This window comes from Pseudophryne corroboree, chromosome 5, assembly GCF_028390025.1.
Source record: "Pseudophryne corroboree isolate aPseCor3 chromosome 5, aPseCor3.hap2, whole genome shotgun sequence".
Taxonomy (NCBI): domain Eukaryota; kingdom Metazoa; phylum Chordata; class Amphibia; order Anura; family Myobatrachidae; genus Pseudophryne; species Pseudophryne corroboree.
In genome coordinates, this window is record NC_086448.1 from 772854240 (window position 1) to 772879744 (window position 25505).

Here is a 25505-nt window from a genome sequence, read left to right on the forward strand (position 1 = left end):
ACACACCCAGCGTTCGCCCAGACACTCCTCCGTTTCTCCAGCCACTCCCACGTTTTTCCCAGAAACGGTAGCGTTTTTTCACACACTCCCATAAAACGTCCAGTTTCCGCCCAGAAAAACCCACTTCCTGTCAATCACACAACGATCACCAGAACGAAGAAAAAACCTCGTAATGCCGTGAGTAAAATACCAAACTGCATAGCAAATTTACTTGGCGCAGTCGCAGTGTGAACATTGCGCATGCGCAGTTAGCGGAAAATCGCTGCGATGCGAAGAAAATTACAGAGCGAACAACTCGGAATGACCGCCATTGTTGGAAGCAAACTTGTCAGTAAAGCCATATTGTGTTTATTGCAATGAAATAAAATATTGGCAAAACCCCAGTGCATATATAAACTGACAGACTAGTTTATGTAACGATGTGTCCTTATGAAGCTTTGCTCAAATTGTGCCAAATAGCCATGTTTGGCGTGCCATGTACTTTGCAACTAAGGCGTGCCATGCGTATCGTCACCCACTTTTTCACAAAATATGCATGTAGTGCATCACTAACACATCAAAATGACAATGCACGGGTGCCTGGGTTCTGGTGCTGGCATTGCATGTTCAGGAAAACACAGAGGAATGATACTAGTGAGCCACGCCATGACACCACGCATCATTGTTAGTAATCTGTGACACACCTTCCAATGGTGCAACCTGTGACTTTATGCTAATGACGCTACAGAACCATTCCATGGTGTTCATCCATACGTCCGATTGTGCAAGGAGTGAGATGCCTACTATTAGCACCTATAGACACTTAAATACTACTTGGTGCTTCTTTAGACACACCATCGAAACTTCCACCTTCCTTATGACAGGTGCAATTTCTCCATCAGAGTACGGCAGAGTATCGTTTTTTTAGCCACCCCTGTTACCGTCCAGGAACGCCCCTTACATTTCTAATACCGTGCGTGCAAATCTGTGCTGCGACGGAGGGACTGATAGGACACCTGACCTGCATTTTAAGTCAGGAGTAAGTACAATATTATTAATGGTAAATAATGGGAAGTAGGAACTTGATAATTAAAATATATTGTGAAGAATTTGAGTAAAATGAGATGAACGTGTTGATAATAACTGATATGACACTCTGTATTTTAACATAAGAGAATAAATGTACAACTTGTATAACGCTTTCCCCTCAGCCCTGTATATATATATTTAGATATTCCTTAGGGGTGGATGGGGGGGCATGACAATTTGCAGAGGTGTCAGGGGACCCGCTGTCATCATGAGAATGCCAAGCCAGCAGTAAAGTAATAATCTGTGTTTTAGTTTAAACGTACTGAGCTCGAACGAAAAGGTAGATTTTAAGTTTTGTGTGGAGTTCTAATAAATTGAACAAGGAATTTGGGGAACCTGTACACAACAATAATAAAATCTGGTTATTAGAGGTGATTATGGATGTATGTCCTTGTCTCTCTTAGGTCAGGATTTTATTACAGTCTTTTTATGTGCAAATGCTGATTGATTACGGCCTAGTTATTGTAGTGAACCTTAGCAAATCACTGGGAATCAGTGATAGTACAGGGGCACAAAGCGCCTCATACAGCCTGTGAATTTGCACTAGATCCAGAAGTAAACCAAGGGCCAGGTGGCTCATCTTCCTGACCTCCACCATTGTTCTTTAGGCACCACAGAGCAGGAATATGCAGCATACTTGCCTACCTGACCCTCTTCATGAGGGAGAAAATGCTCTGTTGCTGGACTTTCCTGGTAATGTATGATTGCCATCACCTGTGGTGAAATACCTTTCTTATCAATTAACTAGCTCACCACAGGTGATGGCAATCATACATTACCAGGAAAGTCCAGGAACAGAGCATTTTCTCCCTCATGGAGAGGGTCAGGTAGGCAAGTATGTTCTGCAGGGAGCCCAGGGGTCATGTGCCTCCATCCTCCCCCTGGAGGAGGGGAAGGGGCGGTGCGCACCAACAACTATCTCGCCTCTGAGCTCCTTTTATGAAGTTCCAGCATGTCAGGCAATGTCAGCATTCCTCCAAAATGTCAGGCCATGTGTGGTTCTGCAAAAATAAATGACTCGATCCCCTAAGGCACAGGTTCTCAAACTCAGTCAGTTCCTGTTTTCCAGGTCTCCTCACAGAATCACATGTGACCTGGAAAACATGAGCTGTTTGGGGTCCTGAGGACCGAGTTTGAGAGCCATTGTTATAGAGAATAGTGCTGTGCTGACCAGCCTAGGGCTGTTTAGCACTACGGCTTGGGGATTGTGTTCCCCCTGCTATAGTGGCACCAGCCTAGCCTGGTAAAGCCTAATGAAGGGGAATGGGAAGTTCAGTGATTACCCATGCTATGTGTCCCTCCAATATTCCCACTAACATTCTAGGCTTCAAAGCCTAGTTCTGGTTACAATTTGGGGGGAACCCACTCATTTTTATTTTTAGAAAAATCTCTATTTAAAAAAATAATAATATTAATAAAAAGACTACGGAGCATGTATAAAGGGATCAGTGCAGCACTTCAGAACTGCAGCGATTTGCGGGATCTGTGGCAGGTTCAGGTTAGAAACTCAAAACAACCTTTAGTAAATGCTGTAGATTTGAGCATGAACTGACCATCGATTCGCAGCAGACACCATCGGTTTCCAAGCTTGGAAAACGGGCACTTTGGTAAATTTTGCCTTTTCATTTTTTTATTTTTTTTTTCCGTGTTTTTGGCATTGCATTGCCCATTGTGACACTAACAAACAAAAAAAGTAGTAAAGACAACTCGCAAACTAGTGTTAAGAGCATTAGCTTCTTCCTACAGTATAAGTGGGTTTACATACGGTGGCTGCAGCCCCTGCTTATTCCTGCGCTCCCGTGTCCTTACATTACAAAGCATGCTGTTTTCAAAATAGTAATAATTATTGTGCAAACATAGACTCATCAATTTGACCTTATCTATTCCAATGTATCAAATCACTTTATATTAATGGCTTTATTGTGCAATTGTGTAGACTGATTGTTGTGCAATCTTACTTGGAATAACTGTAATTGCCAGCTGTAGCCATTTATATGATAGAGAAAACCTGGTGTCTGTGTAGGAGTGTGTTGTTCATTGATTGCTCTACTTGATAATGAGGGAAATTATCTTGTTCATTTCATTGTTGTATAAAACCTAGTACTGATTTTAAGGTACAGTACGTTGAACATTTCTGGGAAAAAAATAGTGTTTTACGGCTGTACAAATAATGCGTGAAGACTGCACTACAGAAATAATCTACTTGAAATGTTTTTGTCCAAAAAAAGTGTTCTGTTAAATCTTTATAGTGGTTCCGGGAATTCGAAAAGACAAATAAACTGTTTAGCTGGGTACAACTATACAATTATTGGGCCGATTTGCCAATGATTGGAAGAATTATCAAAATTCGAACGATCGTGACGGCATTTTGCCGATAATTAGGGAAAATCTTGCCCAAACACGAACGATCGATTTTCTGATCTATCGGCCCAGACCAACAATATCTGCCACAATCTCCTGATATCTAGCAGTGTGTGTGCGTTCTCAATAATCTGCCCATATTTGCTATGTTTTCCTTTCTATATGTCATCCACCTTGTGGGCGGACATATGCAAATGCAGCATGATGTGGCAGGAAATTGGTAACTGGAAAAAAAAATCTTTAAAGGCCAGTACTCACTGGCCGATGCGGGAGAGATGTGTGCTGAGCGAACCGCTCAGCACACATCTCTCCCGCCGCTCAGCACGGCGCGATGTGTGCTGAGCGTGCGGGGGGAGACGGGGGGCTGCTCATTTCACCCAGCGGGTGAAATGAGCGACCTGCTAGATTGGCCTGCATGGCAGGCCAATCTAGCAGCAGCGGTAGCGATGCGCGGGGCTGCGCATTGCTATCGCTGTGGGGGCTACAAAAAATAAAATAAATAAATAAATACATAAATGAATAAATAAATAATATTAATAATGAAAAGACCAGAACCCTTTGTTTTCATATAAATTAACGGCCTATTTATCAAGCATTTTTTCATAAAATTATGTAATAATTCTGCATAATTTTATGAATTGTTATGAATTCACAGAAATCTGCAGTGGCTAATTAGTGCTGCAGATTGCAGTCCCCATTATTATTAATGGGGACTACAATCTGATTAATTTGTACGAGATTTGGCGCCATTAGTTTACACAATATTCAGATATGGAAGCTTATGCTGGGCACACACTATACAATTATCTGTCAGATAATTGCCAGATCTGGCTGGTTGGAATTAAAATATGGTAATGGATGAGAGCAAATGACAACTGACCATTTGCTCCCAAACACTGGAAAATGGACAAAAACTGTTGTTCATATAAATTGGTTAAATCCATGATTTAATCAATTTGTCTCAACAACAGCTTTTGTCCATTTTACAGAGTTTGAGAGCAAATGGTCAATTGTCATTTGCTCTCATACATTAAAAGAATTTCTTTCCAACCAGCCAGATCTAGCAGATTATCTGCAAGATAATTGTATGGTATATGCCCAGCATCAGGAGAGAAGAGATCCTCCGATACCCCTCCGCAGCCTCCATCTTTTTGCAGAAGCCATGCGCAGGGTCAGATTCTCCTGGCAGAGTCTTTCACAAATGTGAGACTCCTCCAAAATACTGAGGGAGTAATTTGCGGGGATAACAGTTATGGCTACTGCTGTCCCTGTGCTTTTATTCTAGTACATAGCAAGAATATTTTAATACAGAATTGAAATATCTGTTGCGATACAGATTGTTAGTAGTCGTGGCAGTCCTACAATTATTAATAAATGGTCCCTTAATCATTAAACGTAGTATGCAGAGACAGTAAAAAAAACTTTCACTGTATATAGGACCTTATTCAGTAAGGATTGCAGTTTCTGCTAAAAAGCAGTTGCTGCAATCAAATAGCTGCTGCCCAGAGAGAGAGAAAAAAAACGTCCATTGCAGAAATTGTGAATGCATCGCAATATGTGGGCTGATCGCAAAACCATACGCAATCACGGAACATCGAAGAGTTTTCCTATCTGCGTCAGGCAAGGTTATCCAAAATTCTTGTGACACAAGAGGCTGGAAGTGGTCATCGCTGATGTCAGAGACCCTCCTTACAAACGCCTGGGCACGCCTGCGTTTTTTCAGACACACACAGAAAACGGCAGGTTTCCGCCCAGAGACGCCGGCTTCCTGTCAGTCAAACAGCGTTTGCATTGCGTTCATGATGTGTACGCATTTTCTGTCGCTATTGTTACTCGCACATGCGCAACGCGAATGCTGCGCATGCGCAATCGTTCGATAATCACCCAGATTGCGATTCTCACATTTTGCAATCCTTGCTGAATAAGGTCCAGAGGTTCCGGTCTTGCACTGGTGAAACCTAATAAGATAGAAACAGCTGTATGCAGTTTGCAATTGCATATAATATGACTGTATTTGACTCCCAATTCCTTAAATATAGGTCCCCCAAAAAAATTCCTACACCTGTTCTTTATAATTCGCAGATGAGTGCTAATATGTTTTACGGACACCATCGCTGTCACATTATTTTGGGTTCGCTTTTTATTTGAAAACTATGCGAATTCTCCAACTCGAGTGAAGAAGAAAAGGTCCACAAAAAAGGCTTTGATTTATTGCTGTGCATCCACCTGATTTTTATCACGTCCTTTTTCTTTCCGTTGGAAAGTTGTACAAAGCATGAGTTGGCATGATGCAAGGCTCCACAGAAGCATTCATCAAGCTAAATAAGCAAGTACATATATGTACGTAGCATCTATGAACTGGTTAATGTGTTTTTAGCTGTTTTATAGAAAGAAGGGCTAAAACAGTGGTGCTTAATTATCTGGACTACTGTGAGCCGGGCTCCCTTTTCATTGTATTAATGAAGCAGCTGGCTCATTGTCTCTTTTTAATTCCTCTATTGTCTTAAGAATATGTCACAGTTCTTTATTCTTTTATCAGGTGCTGTGCAGGAGGATACACACAATGCCTCGTGTTCCTACTGTATTTGCCAGTGCACAAAGAAACCTCCGATGCACTTTTCAAAGAAGGGGCACACATAATTTCTAAGTTCTCCTCCATCCACTACTCCACTGTCAAGAATTTCAACAGTATTGAATTTAAATCCATTATATTTTTTAATCAAACAATGTGGCTACATATAGATATAGGCGGCACGCTAGCGCCTAATGAGAGATCTGGATGTTGGCCGTTGCAGCCGCAGAAGATGAAGCGCGGGCTCTAATTAGCCTAAAACATGCTTTGTTTTGAAACATTTTAAAAACAAAATGCAGTTAAATGAATGAGAGGAGAGTTTTGGCTTTTTGGTTTTTCGTCATAGATAAGCGGTAAGTTTCAAATCAACACGTTCTGATTGGTTTGGAAGAGCTTTACATGCCAAGCCGACGTTTTACGGATCAAGTCCATTTCAATAAAGGCACACTAATTATATTTCCCTTAATTCTCGTTTTTGTTTGTATTGTAAGTATTAATGGATGAATGTATAATAATATTCTTGTTGCAGGACTTTATCTTCTAGTAAGATGTTATTTTACTGTGTCTACTTGACGTTTAGTTACTTGGAGCAATGGGGTAACCAGCAGGGGGAGCAGTGGGAGTAAATGTGTGATGACATTCTGCTGTGAGTTTGGCCTGTATCATACATGCCTACTGTCCCGGTACGGCCGGGAGGCTCACGAAAATCTCATGGCGCTCCTGGCTGCCTGAAAAAGTGCGAAGTCTCCCGGAGCCAGCTGTCACCCGTCTCCAGTCACCCACATATTGAGTGAAGTGGACGGTCTGGATGTCATCTTAGCCACGCCCCCCACTGTACAATGCCGGGAATCTGTAACGGGAATGTGGCCAAGATGACATGAACACACATCACACCTCCTCATTGCCTTCTATGCCACACCACACCCCTAAACCGACCCTTGTACCGCACCACACACCCCTTGCTGTGGTGATCCCTCTTTGAGAGCGCATCTGGATGTCGGCAAGTATGCTCTGCGTATGAGAGTCTGCTGTGAGTGTGACTCTGCATGTGTGAGAGCCTGCTTTTAGTGTGGTATCAGTGGTGTATACGGAGCCACATCAACGGAAAGAAGGTCCAGCGGAGGAAGGTGCCTCCACCGTGTGCTTAGTTAAATTGCTTTGGAGGGCATGGACACGCGCATTTATGACAAAGTCGCAGCCTATGCTATGAGGTAGCCATGCCCCCAATGGTGACTATTTTACTCTTTGTTCCCTCTCACTTTAAATCCTGGATGCACCACTGACCTAGAGACCATTGTTTTGGCTTTTGCTCGATAATTTGTTTTAGACCAAAACTTTCCTGTTATTAGGGCGCTAACTCAAATGAGGACAGTTATGGGCCCTACACACTGCGCGATACGGCAGACGGGTGACCCGGCGGCGGGGGGAGTGAAATTTTCTTCACTCCCCCCGTCACCCGGCTCCATAGCAGTGCATGCAAATATGGACGAGATCGTCCATATTGGCCTGCATGCACAAGCGACGGGGCACCAGCGATGAACAAGCGCGGGGCCGCGCATCGTTCATCGTTGGTGACTCCACACTGAAAGATATGAACGGTACCTCGTTCATTAATGAACGAGATTGTTCATATCTTTTAGTAATATCGCCCGGTGTGTAGGGCCCATCAGTCAATTTTGCGCTCATATAAGGGGTGAGGTCTAATTTCAATAATAGAGAAGTTATATGATTTCATTCGGAGGGGTTGCCAGCATCAGTAAGTTCATGTGTGGTAGAGCATCTTGGGTGAATCTGTATTCTATGTGCTTGGAGAATTGGTGCACGCCAATGTGGCTATGCAATTGCGGATACGCAGTTTGCACGCATTTAGTCTTACAAGCAGAGTCAGGACTGAGGTGGGAAGGAGCGTTCTCACATAAGAGGGCATGTTTATGCCAATGGCGGCCATGCTTGCCTACACAAAATGTTCTGTGCTGTTTATTTGTAATGTATGCCGCTCGCCAGTCTTCATAGAAAGGTTTCTCAGTAATTTGCAGCAGACGGATTACACTCTCCTGTAACATGCACTTTTGAATAAATATGTTTTGAAGACAATAATTGATTTTCTCAAAACAGGGGCAAAAAAAAGACACACAACAATACAGTAACTATATAATTAAGCAATTTGGTGACCTTTTTGGAATTTTTTTATGTCTTTGCCAATATGTCAGTAGTTTCATTATGTGTCAGAATTTTGTTATACAAAATAAAATATTGAAACATTAACCACCTAAAATGATCCAAATTCAAGCAAAACTATCTAATAGAAACACAGAGGTGGGCGCAGATGTTGCAGCAAAGGCATCAGTTGTTGGTCGTTAGTCTGCCACTTTATGGAAATGCTGCTACAACATCTTTCCCTGGTGTACATCCATGAAAATACAGTAAATGTGCAAGGACTGAGATGCCGACTCAACATCGCCATTGTGTGATTCTGAATCAGGTAAATGGGTCTCTTTCTCACAGTCCCAAGAAATCTGAAAATAGTGACCACAAACTAATAAAAATATGCATAGTGTAAAAGCAATGTAATGATATTGGTAGACTGCACCCCCTCATCTCCTCTATTATTTCCCTGCATGAGCTGTCTCCTGATTGGCTTCAGGGCTGTCATCAGGGGGGGACTGCAGGGACAGGAGTCCCGGGCCCAGACAGAGGGCGGAACTAATGGCGCTGCATTCGGTGCATTGCATCAAGACCCACCGCCTCTCATCCTCTGCCTCTCACTGTGACCCTCTGCCCGTCATCCCCTGCCTCTGCCCGTCACCCTCTGCCTCTCTCTGTCACCCTCTGCCTCACCCTGTTACCCTCTGCCCATCACTTAAATGTAGGGTTTTTTTTGTTTTTTTAATTTGGGGGGGGGGGGGGGGGCTGCCTATTTGGTCTGTCCCGGGCCCCTTAATTCCTGATTGGCTATAACACTCCTACAGAACTCTTGAGATTTAGCTTTATATTTACATCCTCACTTACATTAAACCAAATGGTATTATAGAGTTGGACGTTGTAATATCAAAGCATATATAAATGAATGCAAAACATTTGAAATTGTGTCTTTGTAGCCCTGGAGTGTGTAAAACTATCTGTATTTGAACAATTATCTGTGTGCCACTGGCGTTTGTTTGTCGCTTACTATATAAAGCACATAAGAAGGCTAAGAAAGTAAAACAAAAGTTTAAAGCAAAAAAAAAAACTAAAATAAAAAAGGCGAGTAATGTTAACGATGCTGAATAAATGAAAATATGGCGGTGTCTCGGAAAACTGCAGTCGGTTAAGCCTAATTAAAACATGTGTATTGTATACTGCCAGAGCGTTACATGCTGTCCTGCTGAGACATAATCACTTTGTTTCGGAATGGTAAAAAATAGAGCCATTAGTTGTATTTGCATCAGTTTAATTTTATACTCTGCTGTTGCCGCTCTGCCCGACTCGCTGCAATTTGCACAAATTCAAAGACCAGTGGAACCGACCTGTGTAAGGAAGAAACATTTCTCGGTTTTTATCCTGGCGGGTCAAGAGTTCACATTTTAATTTGTCTCAGTCTCAATTGTGCTTTGTCTCTTCCATCTTCTTGTCTTAATTCCTGACGTAAAAGCTGTATCTATTAAAATTGTGTTGTTAGATTGACTGTGTGTTCTTGTGCCAGAAACGGTTTTAAACCTGTGTTGTTGGCAGGCAGCGCTAACGCATTAGATGTATGCATTATACTGAGTTGTAGTATACGGAAGTCGGGTTTATTTCATCTGCAGACCATTCAGGCGTTACAGTATGAAAGTACCTTGGTTAGGAGCGCAGTTCTGCTGATACTTTTGATACCGGTCTGCTCCAGTTTGTATTGGACTGTAGGAATGATATTGTTGGGGCAGCTATGCTTGTGACTATGAGAGAAAGCACAGCCGCGAATAGGACACTTGTGTCAGTGGTAATCCAGAATTATCAGCTCCAGTTCCATACTGCGGCTATTGCCTTATCTCCAACTGCAGGCTACATCAAGACTGGAGTTCTTGGGGCCTATTTACAAGGCTTTTTCACTCTTTAATTCATGCAGAAATGGTTGGGCACATGTCTAAAGGGCCCAGGGGTTAAAGTGTGTGTGTGTGGGGGGGGAACGAGATGGAACTGAGTTCCACCAACTGTAATGGTAGAGGGAACTAGTTCCACCATCTCCATTGCCCTGCACAGTAATTCCAACATAAAAGCCCACCCCATCATCTACGTCAATCAATAATACAGGCGGTGCTAGTGTTGCTGATGAGCTGCAGCCACCTACTCCTTCCTCAGGTCCTGGTGCCTCCATGGTCCTCCTCCATGAGTTCCACCACTTCACCAGGACCACTTTAAGCCCTGAAAGGGCCCCATACACTAGAACGATATATCTAGGGGCTGAAGTCGGGGCGATTTCCCTTGAACTCTCCCGGGAGCTTCCCGGGAGTGTTTACATACGATTCCAAACTATTTGGAATCGTATGTAAACGATATGTCAAGCGCCTACATATCGCATGGGATGTATAGCATGCATTCACAGGTACCATCAGATACATCCTGAGAATGCCAGTCAAACTTCGTACTATAGATCGCATGCGATATATTGCGAGCACAAAAACCACACTTTTTTCTGTTCGATTCCATACAATTCCATTTGATAGCGACAAATAACGAGTGCAGCACCAACGACCAAGAGGTGTCGACCCGACGCTCACGGGGCCTCGCATCGGATTGGATCAGATTGGATACACAGCAAAAATGCACGATTTCCCCCTATATATCGGCCCGAATGACCAAATTGAGCTGAAATTGAGCAAAATAGTTCTAGTGTAAGGTATGGGAGCAATGGCAGATATCAACTGCATTTTGCTAACTAACGCCAAATGGAACAGTCCCCTTATTCTAAACAGCGACTCAGAAAAATCTTAGGGGACTATTTACTAAGCCTTGCGTGGAGATAAAGTGGACAAAGATAAATTACCAACCAAGCAGTGATAAGTGGAAGGTGATAACCAGGGGCGTTTCTAGAGAGGAGGTGGCCCATGTGCAGGCTCCGTCTGGGCCTCCTCCTCTCTAGCCGGTGGAAGCTCTTAGCTCTGGGTACTTGGGTGACTAGGGGACACTAGCGCTGTCCCAGAGTCTACAGCGCATGCGCAGATCTCCGGGAAAATGGCGTGGTGGCCATTTTTCCAGTGATTTTTGTACTGCGCTTGCCTGAAACACCGGGTCCCAGTAATTTTTGCAGCGCTGCTGCTGCGCCGCGGCACTCCGAAGGGTAAGTATTACAAATTTTACGCCAGTGGTGATAACGCACCAGCCAATCATAACAGGTTTGAAAAATGACAGGAGCTGATTGGCTGGTGCGTTAACACCTTCCACTTATCACTGCTTTATCACTTCTCCAGACTTAATACATCTGCCCCTGTATCCCCATCCATTTTATCTCCATCCAAGGGTTAGTAAAGAGACCCCTTAGCTTCCGATCCCTTCTTGGCAAGCTGGACCAGTGGTTGCACATGCACAATAAAGATTCTTGTTCATACTGTAACCTGGAACTTCATTCTTTCACCAACACGATAAGCAAACAGCGATGGACACATTAATCACCAGGAAAACCTCTTTCCACATGCGCTGTCCTGGCATTACATTTTAATCAACTGGTCCACTACCTCATCTCTTATTAATGGGAATATCATCATAAGATAACCTTTAAAGGGTCATTTATGCAAAGGTACAAGAATCAGCGAAATCACTGTTCCAGTTCCAGATTTTGTTTTAACTTTAGTGTCTATTCTAAGAAAATGTAGGACAGTCGATGGAACTGTCTAACCAGTCCTAATTGGATATACATTTTAGTCCAATCTTACACTTCTTCTAAAAATTCCAAAAACTTACTTTTTAAGTAGAACCAGTGGTGCTCAGTTGCCCAGGCATATCTGGGGAGCTGGGCAAGCCATTGTGGTGGGGTAGTGCCCCCACCCTCTGCATAGCACCTAGTATTCCAAGCAAATATGTGGCCATGCCTCCCCACACTAGCAACCGGACCTGCAAGGTTTCATGGCTGCCCAAGGTACGAAGACGAGCAGCTACAGTAACTGATCTCCTGGTTAAAACTACAAAGTCCTGGCTGTTTTCAGTCCCATCATGGATTTAGCATGCCAGCTCCATCAGTGCTCTATGCTTAGTGGATTGCTAGCTCTGGAGCCGCAGCACTAGCCATCATGCAACACTCCACGGCAGATGATGTTTGTTGGCAATTATCCCAAATTCCTCATTACGGTCACAGCTATACTGATCAAAGATTTGTCACAAGATAGCACAGACTCTCCACTTAAGCACTTTATAAAAAGGTTAATAAGCAGAGTGACAATAATAACTATGCCGGTAGCATAGGTAATATGGTAACAATTATATGCATTAGTATTTACAAACATGCGGTGATATACAGCGCTGTACAATTCATAGTCATTTTTAAACGGTGTCACTTTTACTTAAAATCCCCCCCCTAGCAAGTTTATATATTTATTTCAGGGCAGTTAAGGCTATGCTGTGGTACCATATTCCAGTAAATGTATTTTTAATTTATGGGCATTATATGAGGGTAACGGAACACGATTATTCCATTAGCCACTTTTACAAAATGAACTCAACCCATAAAACATGTCTTTGAGTTCATTCTGTGACTTCCAATGTTTCAGGGATTACAAATATACGTACTTTACTTGAGTCTTCCTCTGGGTTTTGCAGCATAATGCATAAAATAAAAACATAATCTGTATTATTTTTGGGTGTGGCATATTTTATCAGCATCCCACGCAGCAGTGTAACCCTAACCCTACGGTCCGTGCAGAATGTCAACATTTTACATGTCGATATTTGGAACATGTTGATAATCTGCAGATGCCGACATGTTTAGTATCCGCTATTTTTATGAAGCATTTGATTAGGTTTAAAGAACATTTTTGTATTCACTATTCAATGTTGTTTTTTTATGTCACAGTCCCATATAGTGCACACTCGTGAAGTCTGTACCTCTGTCAGAGTTGTTTCCTTCTTATCAAGTTCACCTACAGTATAAATGGTCAATATTGGAGGATGGCCTGTTTTAGACAAGTTCATAGCCATGCCTTTTTCCAGTGATTTTGCTTTTTAATATTATTTTCGTGGCTTTACATTGAATGGTATTTGATCTTCATGATGAAGCTCTCTGTTGGAAAACCACTAACTAACTTTCGGAGCTCTCACAGACAGGTATTTTTTTCTTGAATTCAATCAAAAGACTTTATTTGTACACAGGCGGACTGCAACCAAATCTATGTTGTGTGGCCTCTGAAGCCAATTGAGGTTTATTTTTTATGTGTATTTTTTCAAAAGGAGTATATAATCTATTATAGTTTATTTTTATTTGTAATCAATTACAAATATTTTTTTATAATATATTCAGTACCACATAATAGATCCCATTAGTGTTTTTCAGTGTGTATGTGTAAAAGACTGTTGGAAATATGTGTGTACAGGCTTGTAATGTAGTAGAGTTTCTGTACACACCAGCGTTGGCTTACAGCTACAAACAGCCCAGTTACTTAATGAGTGGAGTAGTTTTATCATGGACAAAGTAGTTACAGCCGTACTCACTGTTATACGCATTGGTAGAATGGTACGGAACCAGATGTCATATAGCTCACCAGGCAATGTGTATATGTAGGTTCCAGGCAGAAGACTATTGTCTTCCACTGTGGCAGTCATACACAGTCCCAAGATGGCTCCACACATGGTCAGCAGTTGACTCGTGGCCATCTTGGTACAGAGAATGAAGACTCCCTGGAGGAGCAGAAACATGGAGTCTGCACAGTAGCATACCCCACTTTTATCACAGTTTACCTAATCTGAGGTATTAATTATTTTAATAAAGAGCAGTAATTAGTTTTATGCATGCAACTATTCGCCAATATAGTCCTGATCACCATGGCTAGTTTGTTAGTTTAACTTTAAAAATGAAAAGAAAAAAAAGAAAAAAACATTGAAATCTGTAATATCTGATAATGTTATGTACATCCAAGACAATTAAATGCTTGTTTACCAAAACTCCATTCAGATTACTTTTTTAAGGTATGTCCGCATAATGTAAGATAATTGAAGCTTTGTCAGCCCTGTTTCCTAGCAACAGATAGCCATGTTAAAGCTCCCAAATTGCCTCTGGTTGACAAGCTGGGAGTATTTTTTGTGTTTATCGTGCTTGCTAATGATGGGATTTTTTCCAAAAGGCTTGTCTTAATCTTAATTAGAGTTTATCAGGAAAGGGCTCTGTGACATTGCACAGAAGATGATTTATTTAAAATAATGAAAAGTGTGAGTGAATTTTTTTTGGCGGTGCAGAGAGATATTTAAGACCAGTGATTCTTATAAGGGAAGCGCACATTCCCAAAACGTAATCAAGTTTGAACCATGATTTCATACTTCATTATCAAAACTCACAGGATACTTCAGTGTAGTTTTGACAGCAATTATGAGCAAAATTTATAGACTTCCTGCAAGGAACCAGATCTGTTTGGTTAAGAATCTTGATTATTAACACAGCAGGGAATATCATGTCCAAAGATTTTAGAAACCCAGAGACTTATTTTCCACTGGTAAAAGGAAAAAAACAATATACTAATTTAAATAAAGGATATAGTAACTGAATCATAAAAAGATTTTCTTTTAAGTTATTCGTGAAAAATCATGGATTTTTTTTTAATTGTGCTGAAAATTGTGGAAAAGGTAAGTCCCTGTGCCAGAAACGTTAATATAAACTGATATTTTATTGGGAAAATAGAAAAACATAATCCCAAAATGGTATAAATGTACAAAGTGACAGCAGTCTGTCCCATACAGTGCAGCAACCTACTGTAAGGGCTGTAACACACGCTCTCGTTTTTCACGGATGGAAAAAAGCCGGACAAACTTTGTCCGTCTTTTTGCCATCCGGGAGGGTTTTTCACACACAACGGCTTTGAGCTGTGTGTAATGCTGTGCGCATGCGCAGCAGCAGCGGCGGCTACAAAAACGTTGTGTGTGAAAGCTCCCCTTCACACACACGGTCCACTGCCTAAGAAGATGGCACGGCCCCGGTACGGCAGCCGGACCTTCCAGTGGATATTTCCGGCTGCAACCCGGCAGCCGGGCCGGGGCCGTGCTGTGTGAAAGGACACATTGCTCTGAATGTGTCTCTACAGCACAGCAATGTTAAGAAGCCGGGCGGGATTTTGAAGGGCGGCGGGAGCGGCGCGTGTGTTTCAGCCCTAAGAAGGATATGATAAAGCTAGATACTACCTAATGAGCGGCAATATTTTGTGTGGATTGAGTTTCTCCCTGGTTCAGGCTGTTTTGTAGATGTTCCAACAATAATGTTCCAGTTCCACTTTTGCATCAACATTTTGAAATTTATTTGTAAACAGGAATTCTGAGGAATTTGTAGTCAATGGATAAAGGCAGTAGTACAAAAGCCAATTCATTCCGCTTTGTGGTGCTGTTAGGAGCACTTAAACCCACAGCAAATTCTGCTTTTGAATGTTGCTGAATTTTGCTTCCAAGTATGGAATTAAACAAATATTTCTCATAACCATTTTGGAAACATTGGGGCAGATTTAGAGGTGGACCTAATGGCACAGCAGCTTCGACTTTGTACACACAATGATGCAAAAACTGCAGAAGGTGTCTAAAGACGCCCATTTCTGGTTTCTCTGATCTGCTGCTGGGTCCGAAGATGCAGCATCAGATCAACTGCATGAACATCGGACATCTGGTCACCATCAGTACCTGATCTGCACATGCGCAGATCATTAAACATCTGAGATTTACGTAAATATCTAAATCAGACCCATTGCTCATTTCTAGATAAAGAACAGTGCCTTTATTTCACGTGTCATATTTGTGGTGTTTGTTATGCTCAAAGCAGTGTATGCGTTTATATTTGCTCACCTTACACCTGTTCAACACATTTTGTGATACAACATGCAACAAACTTCAACACAGAACACCCTGCAGCCATTTCATTTACTCACATCCTGTCTGTAAGAAAACATGGTGCTGGTGCCATATTGCTGAAGTAATCAGAAACCATTAAGACAATCCTGGATTACGTCGCATTAGTGTCCGGCATGGTGTCCTTGTGATGTCATTGTGATGCCCTGCGTATGTGCCAAAAGACCTCTGCACAGGTCCCCCATCAGTCTTCAACTGCCCCCTGCCTGTGCACCTCTCTAAATACCACCATTAAATTGTAGGGAAGTAAATATACAGTATATGCATATGATTTCACAAGAGAACAATGACTTTCACGATTCACTGTCGTCATAGATTGCTGATATCTACATGACCACTTTGCATTTTTTTTCTATTGGAACAAATAGCATCATTTACAGAAGTTACGACACTTTACAGCTTATCAGCAATATTATTTCTGTGCAAGGTCAGCTGCCCTGTGCCTAGGGACAGCCAACACTTATGGTGCCCATACACTTGTGAGATAATCGGTGCTAACCTTCGATTTCGACCGCATCTGTGAGAGAAGTCGAAGGATTTCGATGCATATTTTAGGTACCTTGAGACGCGATGCGTGGGCACGCCGCTCGAATCTCGCGTCTCAAGATAGTATGTGCTGCAGTTAATAATTATCGAATCGCAGTGCGATCGCATGTGTTTTTAAAAACACATGCTATATATCGCACTACAATGCGCGATACGCACCCGCCGGGAGCGGCTGGAGGCCACTCCCACTCTGCGGTGATGTGCCCATCACGTGATTACCATGCGATCTATCGCATGATCGCATGGTAATCACTTTGGCAGTTCAGGTGCGATTTCATTGCACCTGAACTGCCGGTGCGATGCCCCGCGATGTCGCGTCACGGGGCATCACACAAGTGTATGGGCAATAACAGACAGATATTAGCCTCCAAATTGCGTAACTTAAATGTTTTCCTTAAATATACCTGGGGGAATAACACAAATTAACTTATGTAGGTTGATCTGGCAATGGAATAGTGTCACTATAGTTTGCTCCTCCATGACAGAACCAATAAAGTTTGGAGAATGCTCTGTGTGCTTGAGATAAATGTGGCTAGTGGATAAGACAAGGGAGTGTATCTATAGGGCCACACAAACCGAACCCGATTCCACTTGTATCAGTCTGGCTCTGTGTTCTGTTTCATTGTACGGTATCCGGTCTTCAGGTCGACAGCACTTAAGTTTACACTCATTAGGTCAACCACTATTGGTCGATATGCATTAGGTCGACGTGGTCACTGGGTCGAAATGGCAAAGGTCGACACATGAAAAGGTCGACGTGAGTTTTTCACATTTTTTTCGTAATTTTTTTCAATTTTTTTATACTTTACCATCCACGTGGACTACAATTGGGAATAGTAACCTTGCCCGAAGCTCGCCATCCATCCGAGGGGACGCGGTGCACTAATTGGAGTTCCCGGTAACTTTACAAAGAAAACAACACCCAAAAATAAACAAAAAAATCTCATGTTAACCTTTTCCCCTGTCGACCTAATGACCGTGTCGACCTATTTCAGGTGTCGACCAATAGTGGTCGACCGAATGACTGTCGACCTAGTTACTGTTGACCCTATGATCCACACCCCATTGTACAGTATGTATAGTTGTAGGGTTGGGTTCGAAATAGCTGGCGGTCGGGATGCTGGTGATTCGACCGTCGGTGGATCCTAACCGGATCCCTCGTTGTATATATCTGCATCTTAGTGGTGAAAAAAAAAAAAAGAAAAAAAAAAACAATTAAAGAAAAATATCTTATTACTCACCAAGGGGACAGACAGTATTTCTGCACATCAACCGATTAATGAAAGCACAGGGCTGGAAATGGGAAAATAACAATTTATTATACAATTGTGCCTGTTCTGGGTGCAGCCTAAATCTGCAATTTAAAATGTTCTTCCAAAATGCTGTTTTGGAGCATATTTGCCTTCTCATCTTTGAAAGCAATCAGACATGGTAAATTAATTGTTTAGTATTTCCCGCTAAACAATGTCCAAATTTTTGCAATTTAGCAATAGCCTATCATCTGTCCTTATCGCTGCCAGCAGATTCCTGTAATAAGTTGTTTTAAAACTGTAATCTCTTTGAGTAGAAAAATGAAGTGAAGTTGAAAAGGCAGTTATCTCATACGATTAACGCTGCAATATTACTTATCAGAATGGATACACTTTTCACTTGCATAGTGAATACAGCATCTATATACCACATACACAAAAAATGTAAACTCTACAATATGGGATATTATTCCAGCCAAAACAGATATGGATTTATACCTATGTCTGGAACGAAAGATAACACCATTTAAGTGATTCGTTGTGTGTCTAAACAAGTTAAACAAATTAGTTTCTTCCTTCAACTCATTAATACATCAAACCTAATCTAGGTTTTTTTTAATGCAGAATCCCACATGAATGCCATCATTTGCAACAGCAATTAAAGGGGTTTTCCACTTTTATTTACGAACTTTACTAAATACTCTACATTTACAATACTAGTGCTCATCCTGGCACTTACTGTATATAAAATTGGGACCTACGCCTATAACATTCGACGCTGCTTAGCTCCCCCCGTACAAGGAGAGGTCTGATGTAGTGGTTCTGATTGATAGATGATTTGTTAGATAGTCCAGTATTGTCATTATTGTTACATTTTAAACTGCGGATTACGCAAGTCCTGGCGGTAAATTTACTAAAGCTTCTAAAACACAGTATTGGTGATGTTGCCCTTAGCAACCAATCAGATTCTGTCTATCATTTCTCTATTACCTTTTAGAAAATGAAAGACAGCATCTCATTGGTTGCTATGGGCAACATCACTAATTCTCTGTTTTAGAAACTTTAGTAAATCTACCCCCTGGACTGTACATTACATGGTGCAATAACTGGGTCAGCCAGTGTTGTATCTTAAGAGGTATAGCCAGAGACAGGGGGAGAGTTAGCAAGGCTTGGAGAGATATAAAGTACCAACCAATCAGCTCCTAACGGTCACTTTAGAGGCTGTGTTTGAAAAATGACAGTTAGGATGTGATTGGTTGATACTGTATGGCTGGGCTACTTTACCTGACCTATACATTGGCGGACCCGCCGTCTCGCCAACTGAGCGGCCGATCACGGTAAAGGTACACACTTACCGATTAGATGCTTAACTTGTTAGGATCCCCAGCTGCGTGATTATTTGAATTTGCCCGCTGAACTGTGACATCAGCTCCCCGCAGCAAGTGTACGGGTGGTTGGCGGGCCACCTGTACACACAGCCAGATCGCCCGATATATCTGCAGATATATATTGAGCATCGGCTGTTCTGCACTGCCGACGCGATATGTCTGTGAGCGATGACATTCACAGACATATCGGGGGTACACACCCGCTGGCGTACTCACAATATATCGGTCATTCACTTGAACAGCTGATATATCGGCCAGTGCGTACCCAACTTAACTCTCTCACCATGCTTTGATAACTCTCCCCCAAAGTTCCTGTTGGTAATTATTTTCAAGTATTGTGTCAAAGAACTGAAGAGGCTTCTGAAGTATTGGGAAATATACAGTATCTCAAGATATCATTGGCTTTAGGGTTGCGTTACAACATTACTAAATCTATATCTAATGAGCCATTGATGCAACCAGGCAGAATGGTATCAGGTTGCCTATCACTGAGCAATAAGCAATTGAAAACCTTTAGTTTTAAGGAGGTCCGCAATGCTCTTTAAATGAATGAGATAAATGAGATTTAATCCTCTTTTCTTACACAGATAATTATTCAGGGTTTTTTTTAATCTGTGTTTGGTTTATACTTGCCAATGAGGATGAATAGTACAAAACCATTTCATATTCTGGCTATCTCAGAGATTATGTGTTGGTGACTCCTACTACCGACCACCAATACTTATCTCTAGCAAAGTATAACAGACTCTACTGGGTGAAGGTAAATCTGTGATAAGCTTGTGTCACAGAAATCTAATAAGATATATAACGTAGTTTTGTAAAAGTGGGGAATAATAATTATTTTAAACAAAAATGTGTTGTTTTTGCATTTACAATTGTAACTAATGCTTTACAAAATTGTCAGACTACTACACTGCTATAAAATGTTTAAATATGTATCCCTTATTATTTTAAATGACAATTAAGTATATGGGTCCTCATTCAGCAGCAGCGCAGCTGCCATGCGATCGCATTCTCCCGCTGGTCTGCGCAGTGGGCAGGGAGATGCGATCGCATCTCAGTAATGCGAATGCCTCTGCCTGATTGACAGGCAGAGGCATTTGCTTGGCGGTGACACGGCATTGCAGGGGCGGTGTGGGTCTGGGCCGTTTTCGAGGCAGCTGCGTGACTTCACACGCGGCTTCTGCGACAGGGAAAATGGTGGTGGCCCGACTGCCTTCACAGTCAGGCTGCGCAGCCAGGGGGGGCTTCCTTTATTCAGGGATGCAATTGTATTGCGATCGCATCGCTAGCCGCCATTAGCGTGCTGGGCGGCCCTCAGCATGCGAGTGATAGCAGTTGCGGTTTTGCTATTTTAGCAAAATTGCAACCGCAGCTGAATAAGTCACATGGGGGGTCATTCCGAGTTGATCGCTCGCTAGCTATTTTTTGCAGCGCTGCAATCAGATAGTCGCCAACTATAGGGGAGTGTATTTTTGCTTTGCAAGTGTGCGAACGATTGTGCAGCCGAGCAGTACAAAAAAGTTTTGTGCAGTTTCTGAGTAGCTCAGGACTTACTTAGCTGCTGCGATCACTTCAGCCTGGCCGGTCCCGGAATTGACGTCAGACACCCGCCCTGCAAACGCTTGGGCACACCTGTGTTTTTCCAACCACTCCCTGAAAACGGTCAGTTGACACCCATAAACGCCTTCTTCCTGTCAATCCTCTTGCGATCGGCTGTGCGAATGGATTTTTCATTAAATCCATCGCCCAGCACCGATCCGCTTTGTACCCGTACGACGCGCCTGCGCATTGCGGTGCATATGCATGCGCAGTTTTGCCGAGTTTTGACCTGATCACAGCGCTGCAAAAAATAGCTAGCGTGCGATCAGGTCGGAATGACCCCCATGGTTACTAGTTAAAGCAATCTGAGCACCAAATCAAGAACCAGGGAAGCTGCATCACTTATAAAAGTTCCCACCTTTGGATTACTTTAATTTATGTTTTTAACTTATTAACTTGTGTAAGCCCATCAGTTTTTCCTTCTAAATGACATCATTCTTTCTAGCCCCCTTAAGGGCTTTCAGCCATGTCTTTATAGCAAAACAGTGTTATTTATATTTGTAGCAATGCAATACGAAACAAAGCTGCTTAGTAAAATTTGTTCAATCTAATCCAGTAACCCTGACATAACTCAGGACAACAAAAAAAATATATTCTTGATATAAAGACGTGACTGAAAAGCACAGGAGGAGGCCAGGAAACCCCCTCCCAACAATAAACCTAGTAAAAGTTGCATGTAGGCACTCACAGGCCTGTAAAGCAAAACTGGCAGGGCATACTGGGACGTGTTGTTCCTCAGCAGATGGAGGGCCACCAAGTAGAATACCCCTGGTGTAGCCCATTAACACCTGGACTTGAGGAAGCTGCCTACAGTTGTGATTACTTGTCTCTAGGGTAACATTGTAATTTTAGAATTTGCACAACCTGGAGATGTTAGCAATTGTTGTTAAATTCCTGTTTGGCATTTACTGTGGACCAGTTCTGCCTTTAATAGTAAATTTCTTCATTTGTGCTTACAGGAGGACAACTGTGGTGCACGACTACCAAGCCCATCGCTGAGGGCGAAGAGTTAATTGCCTTTGTTGTGGATTTTGACTCCAGGCTACAAACTGCCACTCAGATGACTCTTACAGAGGGAATGTATCCAGCTCGCTTGTTGGACTCCATACAATTACTCCCTCAACAAGCCGCCATGGCTTCCATCTTGCCTACAGCCATTGTCAACAGTAGGTGTCATTTAATGTACTGAGTCTTTTGAAATTTGTGAAACACTTTTCAAGAGTAGTAGAAGACTCTAGTTGGAGGATAGAAACTTAAACTTTGTTGCAAAGACAAAATGAAAAGCTAAGCAGAAGTATTTTCATAAGGAAACGCTGCATTTGTCAGTGACCGGCAAATGTAGAGCAGGACACTAATTGCAAATAACAGAAGCCTCTTGGGGGCACTGAGTACGTGGATTTGTGTTTGGAGCGGTCGGTGACATAATTGTCAAGAGAGAAAGCTGCACGCGGGCCTGTTCTTCAGTCATAGACAAAAACAGAAGCAGCAACAGGATGTAACCAAGTGAGAACGACTGCTCTGTACTTTAAAAAACAAACAAAAACAATAATAAAATGCACAAAATAGCCTGTGCTTGGTATGGCAGCAATCCAATACTGAATTAGTCACATTTAAATGGAAGATAAAGTACTTATAACTAATCACACATATATACAGTACACACAGAAACACACAGTATACAGTATATACCGTGTGCGTGAGCTCTCAAGAACAGGGCTGTCTGGTGCCCTTGTTTCATTTTGCATATATATATATATATATATATATATATTAAAATAAATATATACATATATAAATATAACTACAATATATATATATATATATATATATATATATATATATATTGCACCCCATAGTTAGCCCCTGGTAGTGGGGCCAATAAAGACAATAGCTACAAGCTGTACCGGGAGGGCGCTCCTGTGAACAATATGAATGTAAATATTTTAAAAGGTTTGTACTGAACACCTTTACACACATCCAATCTATGAACCATAGAGATGTTTGGGATCCTGGATTGCATTAATAACACCTTCATGTTCCCAGTAGATATTCTTTGAACCATATTTTCCTTAGATGCTTTAACATGGCTTCAAATGAGATGACCAGTCTAAAGGACACATCTAGAGATACACCCTGACACCAACACCCAGAGAAACAGGCTTTTAGCCAAATACAAAAACTTATTTTTGTTAAAAGACAATATGCTGCATATAAATCACAGGTATGCTTACATAGAACAATTAATAGAGGGTGGTCTTCAGTATGCCGAATGTCGGGATCCCGGCGCACATTATACCGGCGCCGGAATCCCGACACTCGGCATACCGACAGTTATTCTCCCTCGTGGGGGTCCACGACCCCCCTGGAGGGAGAATAAAATAGGGTGGCGCGTGTAGTGTGCCACCGTGCCCGCATCGTGGTGAGCGCAGCGAGCCCGCAAGGGGCTCCTTAGCGCTCGCCACGCTGTCGGTATGCCGGCGGTCAGCCTCCCGGCGCTGGTATGCTGGTCGCCGGGAGCCCGAGCGCCGGCATACCGTACTACACCCTTAATAGATGTTGACAAGGATGCAAACACTTCGGGTAGATCTTCCCAACCACCTTTGTCGGGTATGTGAGCTTGTGACAGTGGAACCTGTGGTGTAGAACCTTGCAGCATTCTCACCCTATGCGTTTTGTGCCTTCAGGACTTCATCAGGGGCATATCAATTATATCTCATTGAGATTTCATATACTGTATGTAACATCTGGCAAACAGATTATACAACTTAGAGAAAGGTATCCCAACCCACCATTCAGGGGCTGATGATTTAGCCAAATAGTAGCCAACTTAGACCAACTGGATAACCACTGAGCTGAAATGGATAATCTCTGACTTAAAATCTATGGCTTGCTGCTATGTGGTTATCTCATTTGAAGCCATATTAAAGCCATCAAGATGTTATTAATTCAATCCAAGGGATTCCAAACATCTCTATGTATGGTTCATTGATTTGATGTGTTTAAAGGTGTTCAGTACAAACTTTTCCAATTTTCCAATTAATATGGTTTACAGGAACGCCCTCCCGGTATATCATGTATACATTGTAGCTGTGTTGATCACGTGATCAGTGTTTTTTGTTCTGTAAGGATCTATTTAAAAGTATAATTTTTGTTTATTTTTGTGTGTGTTTGTTTTTTCTTATGTAGAAGATATTTTTCCCTGCAAATCCTGTGGAATCTGGTACAGAAGTGAACGCAACCTGCAGGCTCACCTAATGTACTACTGCAGCGGTCGGCAAAGGGAAAATTCTCAGCTCCCAGAGGACAGTGAAGAGAACTCCCCACAGATGTCCAGCATGTGCCCTTTCCCACAGTGCACAAAAAGCTTCTCTAACGCCAGAGCTCTGGAAATGCACCTAAATTCTCACAGTGGTAAGTATCGTTCAGTTTCTCCAATGCACCAATAATGATATGTCAAATCAGCATATTACTAAGATCAGTTGTATTTATTAAAACTGAGACATCCGGTGATAAAGGCAAAGTTCAATAGTCAGATCATACGTGCCTACTCTCATGAAACGTCCTAGGGACTCACAAATGTATGCAGGGGCCCACGGGCTCACATTTCTTTCTAGTTAAAGGTTTTATATTTGTCGCTATGGCTAGAACTTAGCTAATCTCCACAAGTCCGCTCGCTGGAACCTCAATGGAACACTGCCTTTTAGAGTTTGGATCAGTGATGGAAAAAGCTGAAAGTTCTTAATTAGCAACCCACCTCCCAGGGCTTTACTGCTATGCACCGTATATCCAAAGCAAGCCTGAACAGTGTTAGTTGAGGGTTGAGCTACATACATGTAGCATGAATGGCAGATGTTGGTGGACAGGTGGCAATTTACTTATCAATTCCCACCCGTACCCCAAAAGTACCAATTTGTCAGTCTAATATTCACTATATCTTGTAGTTGTAATTCAGGTAGACAAAAGACACATTTTTGTCTTAAAACTTTAATTTCATACAAATTATGGTACAATTTCCAAGACAAGTTATCAAAAGCAGGTACATTGCTTTATCTGGGGGTGACAACAGACCTATAGGAAGCAAAATGAACGGTAAAATAAAAAATAATAATGTCTCAACTAATACTATACTTTTCATTAGTGTTCTGCTAAATTATTTTTTGTGCCCAGTGCTTTACAACTGGACTTAAACCAATTGGGAGCTTTTGGAAAGACTCACCCCCTAATAAAGCAATTTCCAGGGACTACTGTTACCTGAAGCTGGAAGTTGTCATAGCACACAGCTCAATAATATAATCCATACTGTCCTTTTAATTAGAGCTGAGTGAGTTATCCAGCGGTCATGGCACAGCAGGTATCTCCAGCTTCAGATAATTGGGGGATCTCTAACCCTATTTACTACATGGAATGGGGGCAAGATACATACAAGGGGAGACTCCAAGAGTGAACAACTCACTTGTGACATAGGGCACAATTATCAATATGTCACTGATCCCAGTGATAACAAAGGGGCTTATTTACTAAGCTTTGGAGGGAGACAAAGTGGATGGAGATAAAGTAGCAGCCAATCAGCTCCTAACTGACATGTGACAGACTGGATTAGAAAAATGACAGTTAGGAGCTGGTTGGCTGGTACTTTATCTCCGTCCAAGGCTTAGTAAATAGACCCCTAAATGT

At 42.1% G+C, this 25505-nt stretch overlaps 1 protein-coding gene across 1 annotated transcript in view; it reads left to right on the forward strand.

The window, feature by feature from the left end:
• Positions 1-25505, forward strand: part of ZFPM2 (zinc finger protein, FOG family member 2) — a 540421-nt gene that overhangs the window by 506446 nt on the left and 8470 nt on the right. Inside the window, exons 6-7 of the mRNA XM_063924309.1 lie at positions 21791-21997; positions 24018-24242. Coding sequence (XP_063780379.1) covers positions 21791-21997; positions 24018-24242 — 432 coding nt within the window. The remainder of the gene's footprint in view (positions 1-21790; positions 21998-24017; positions 24243-25505) is intronic.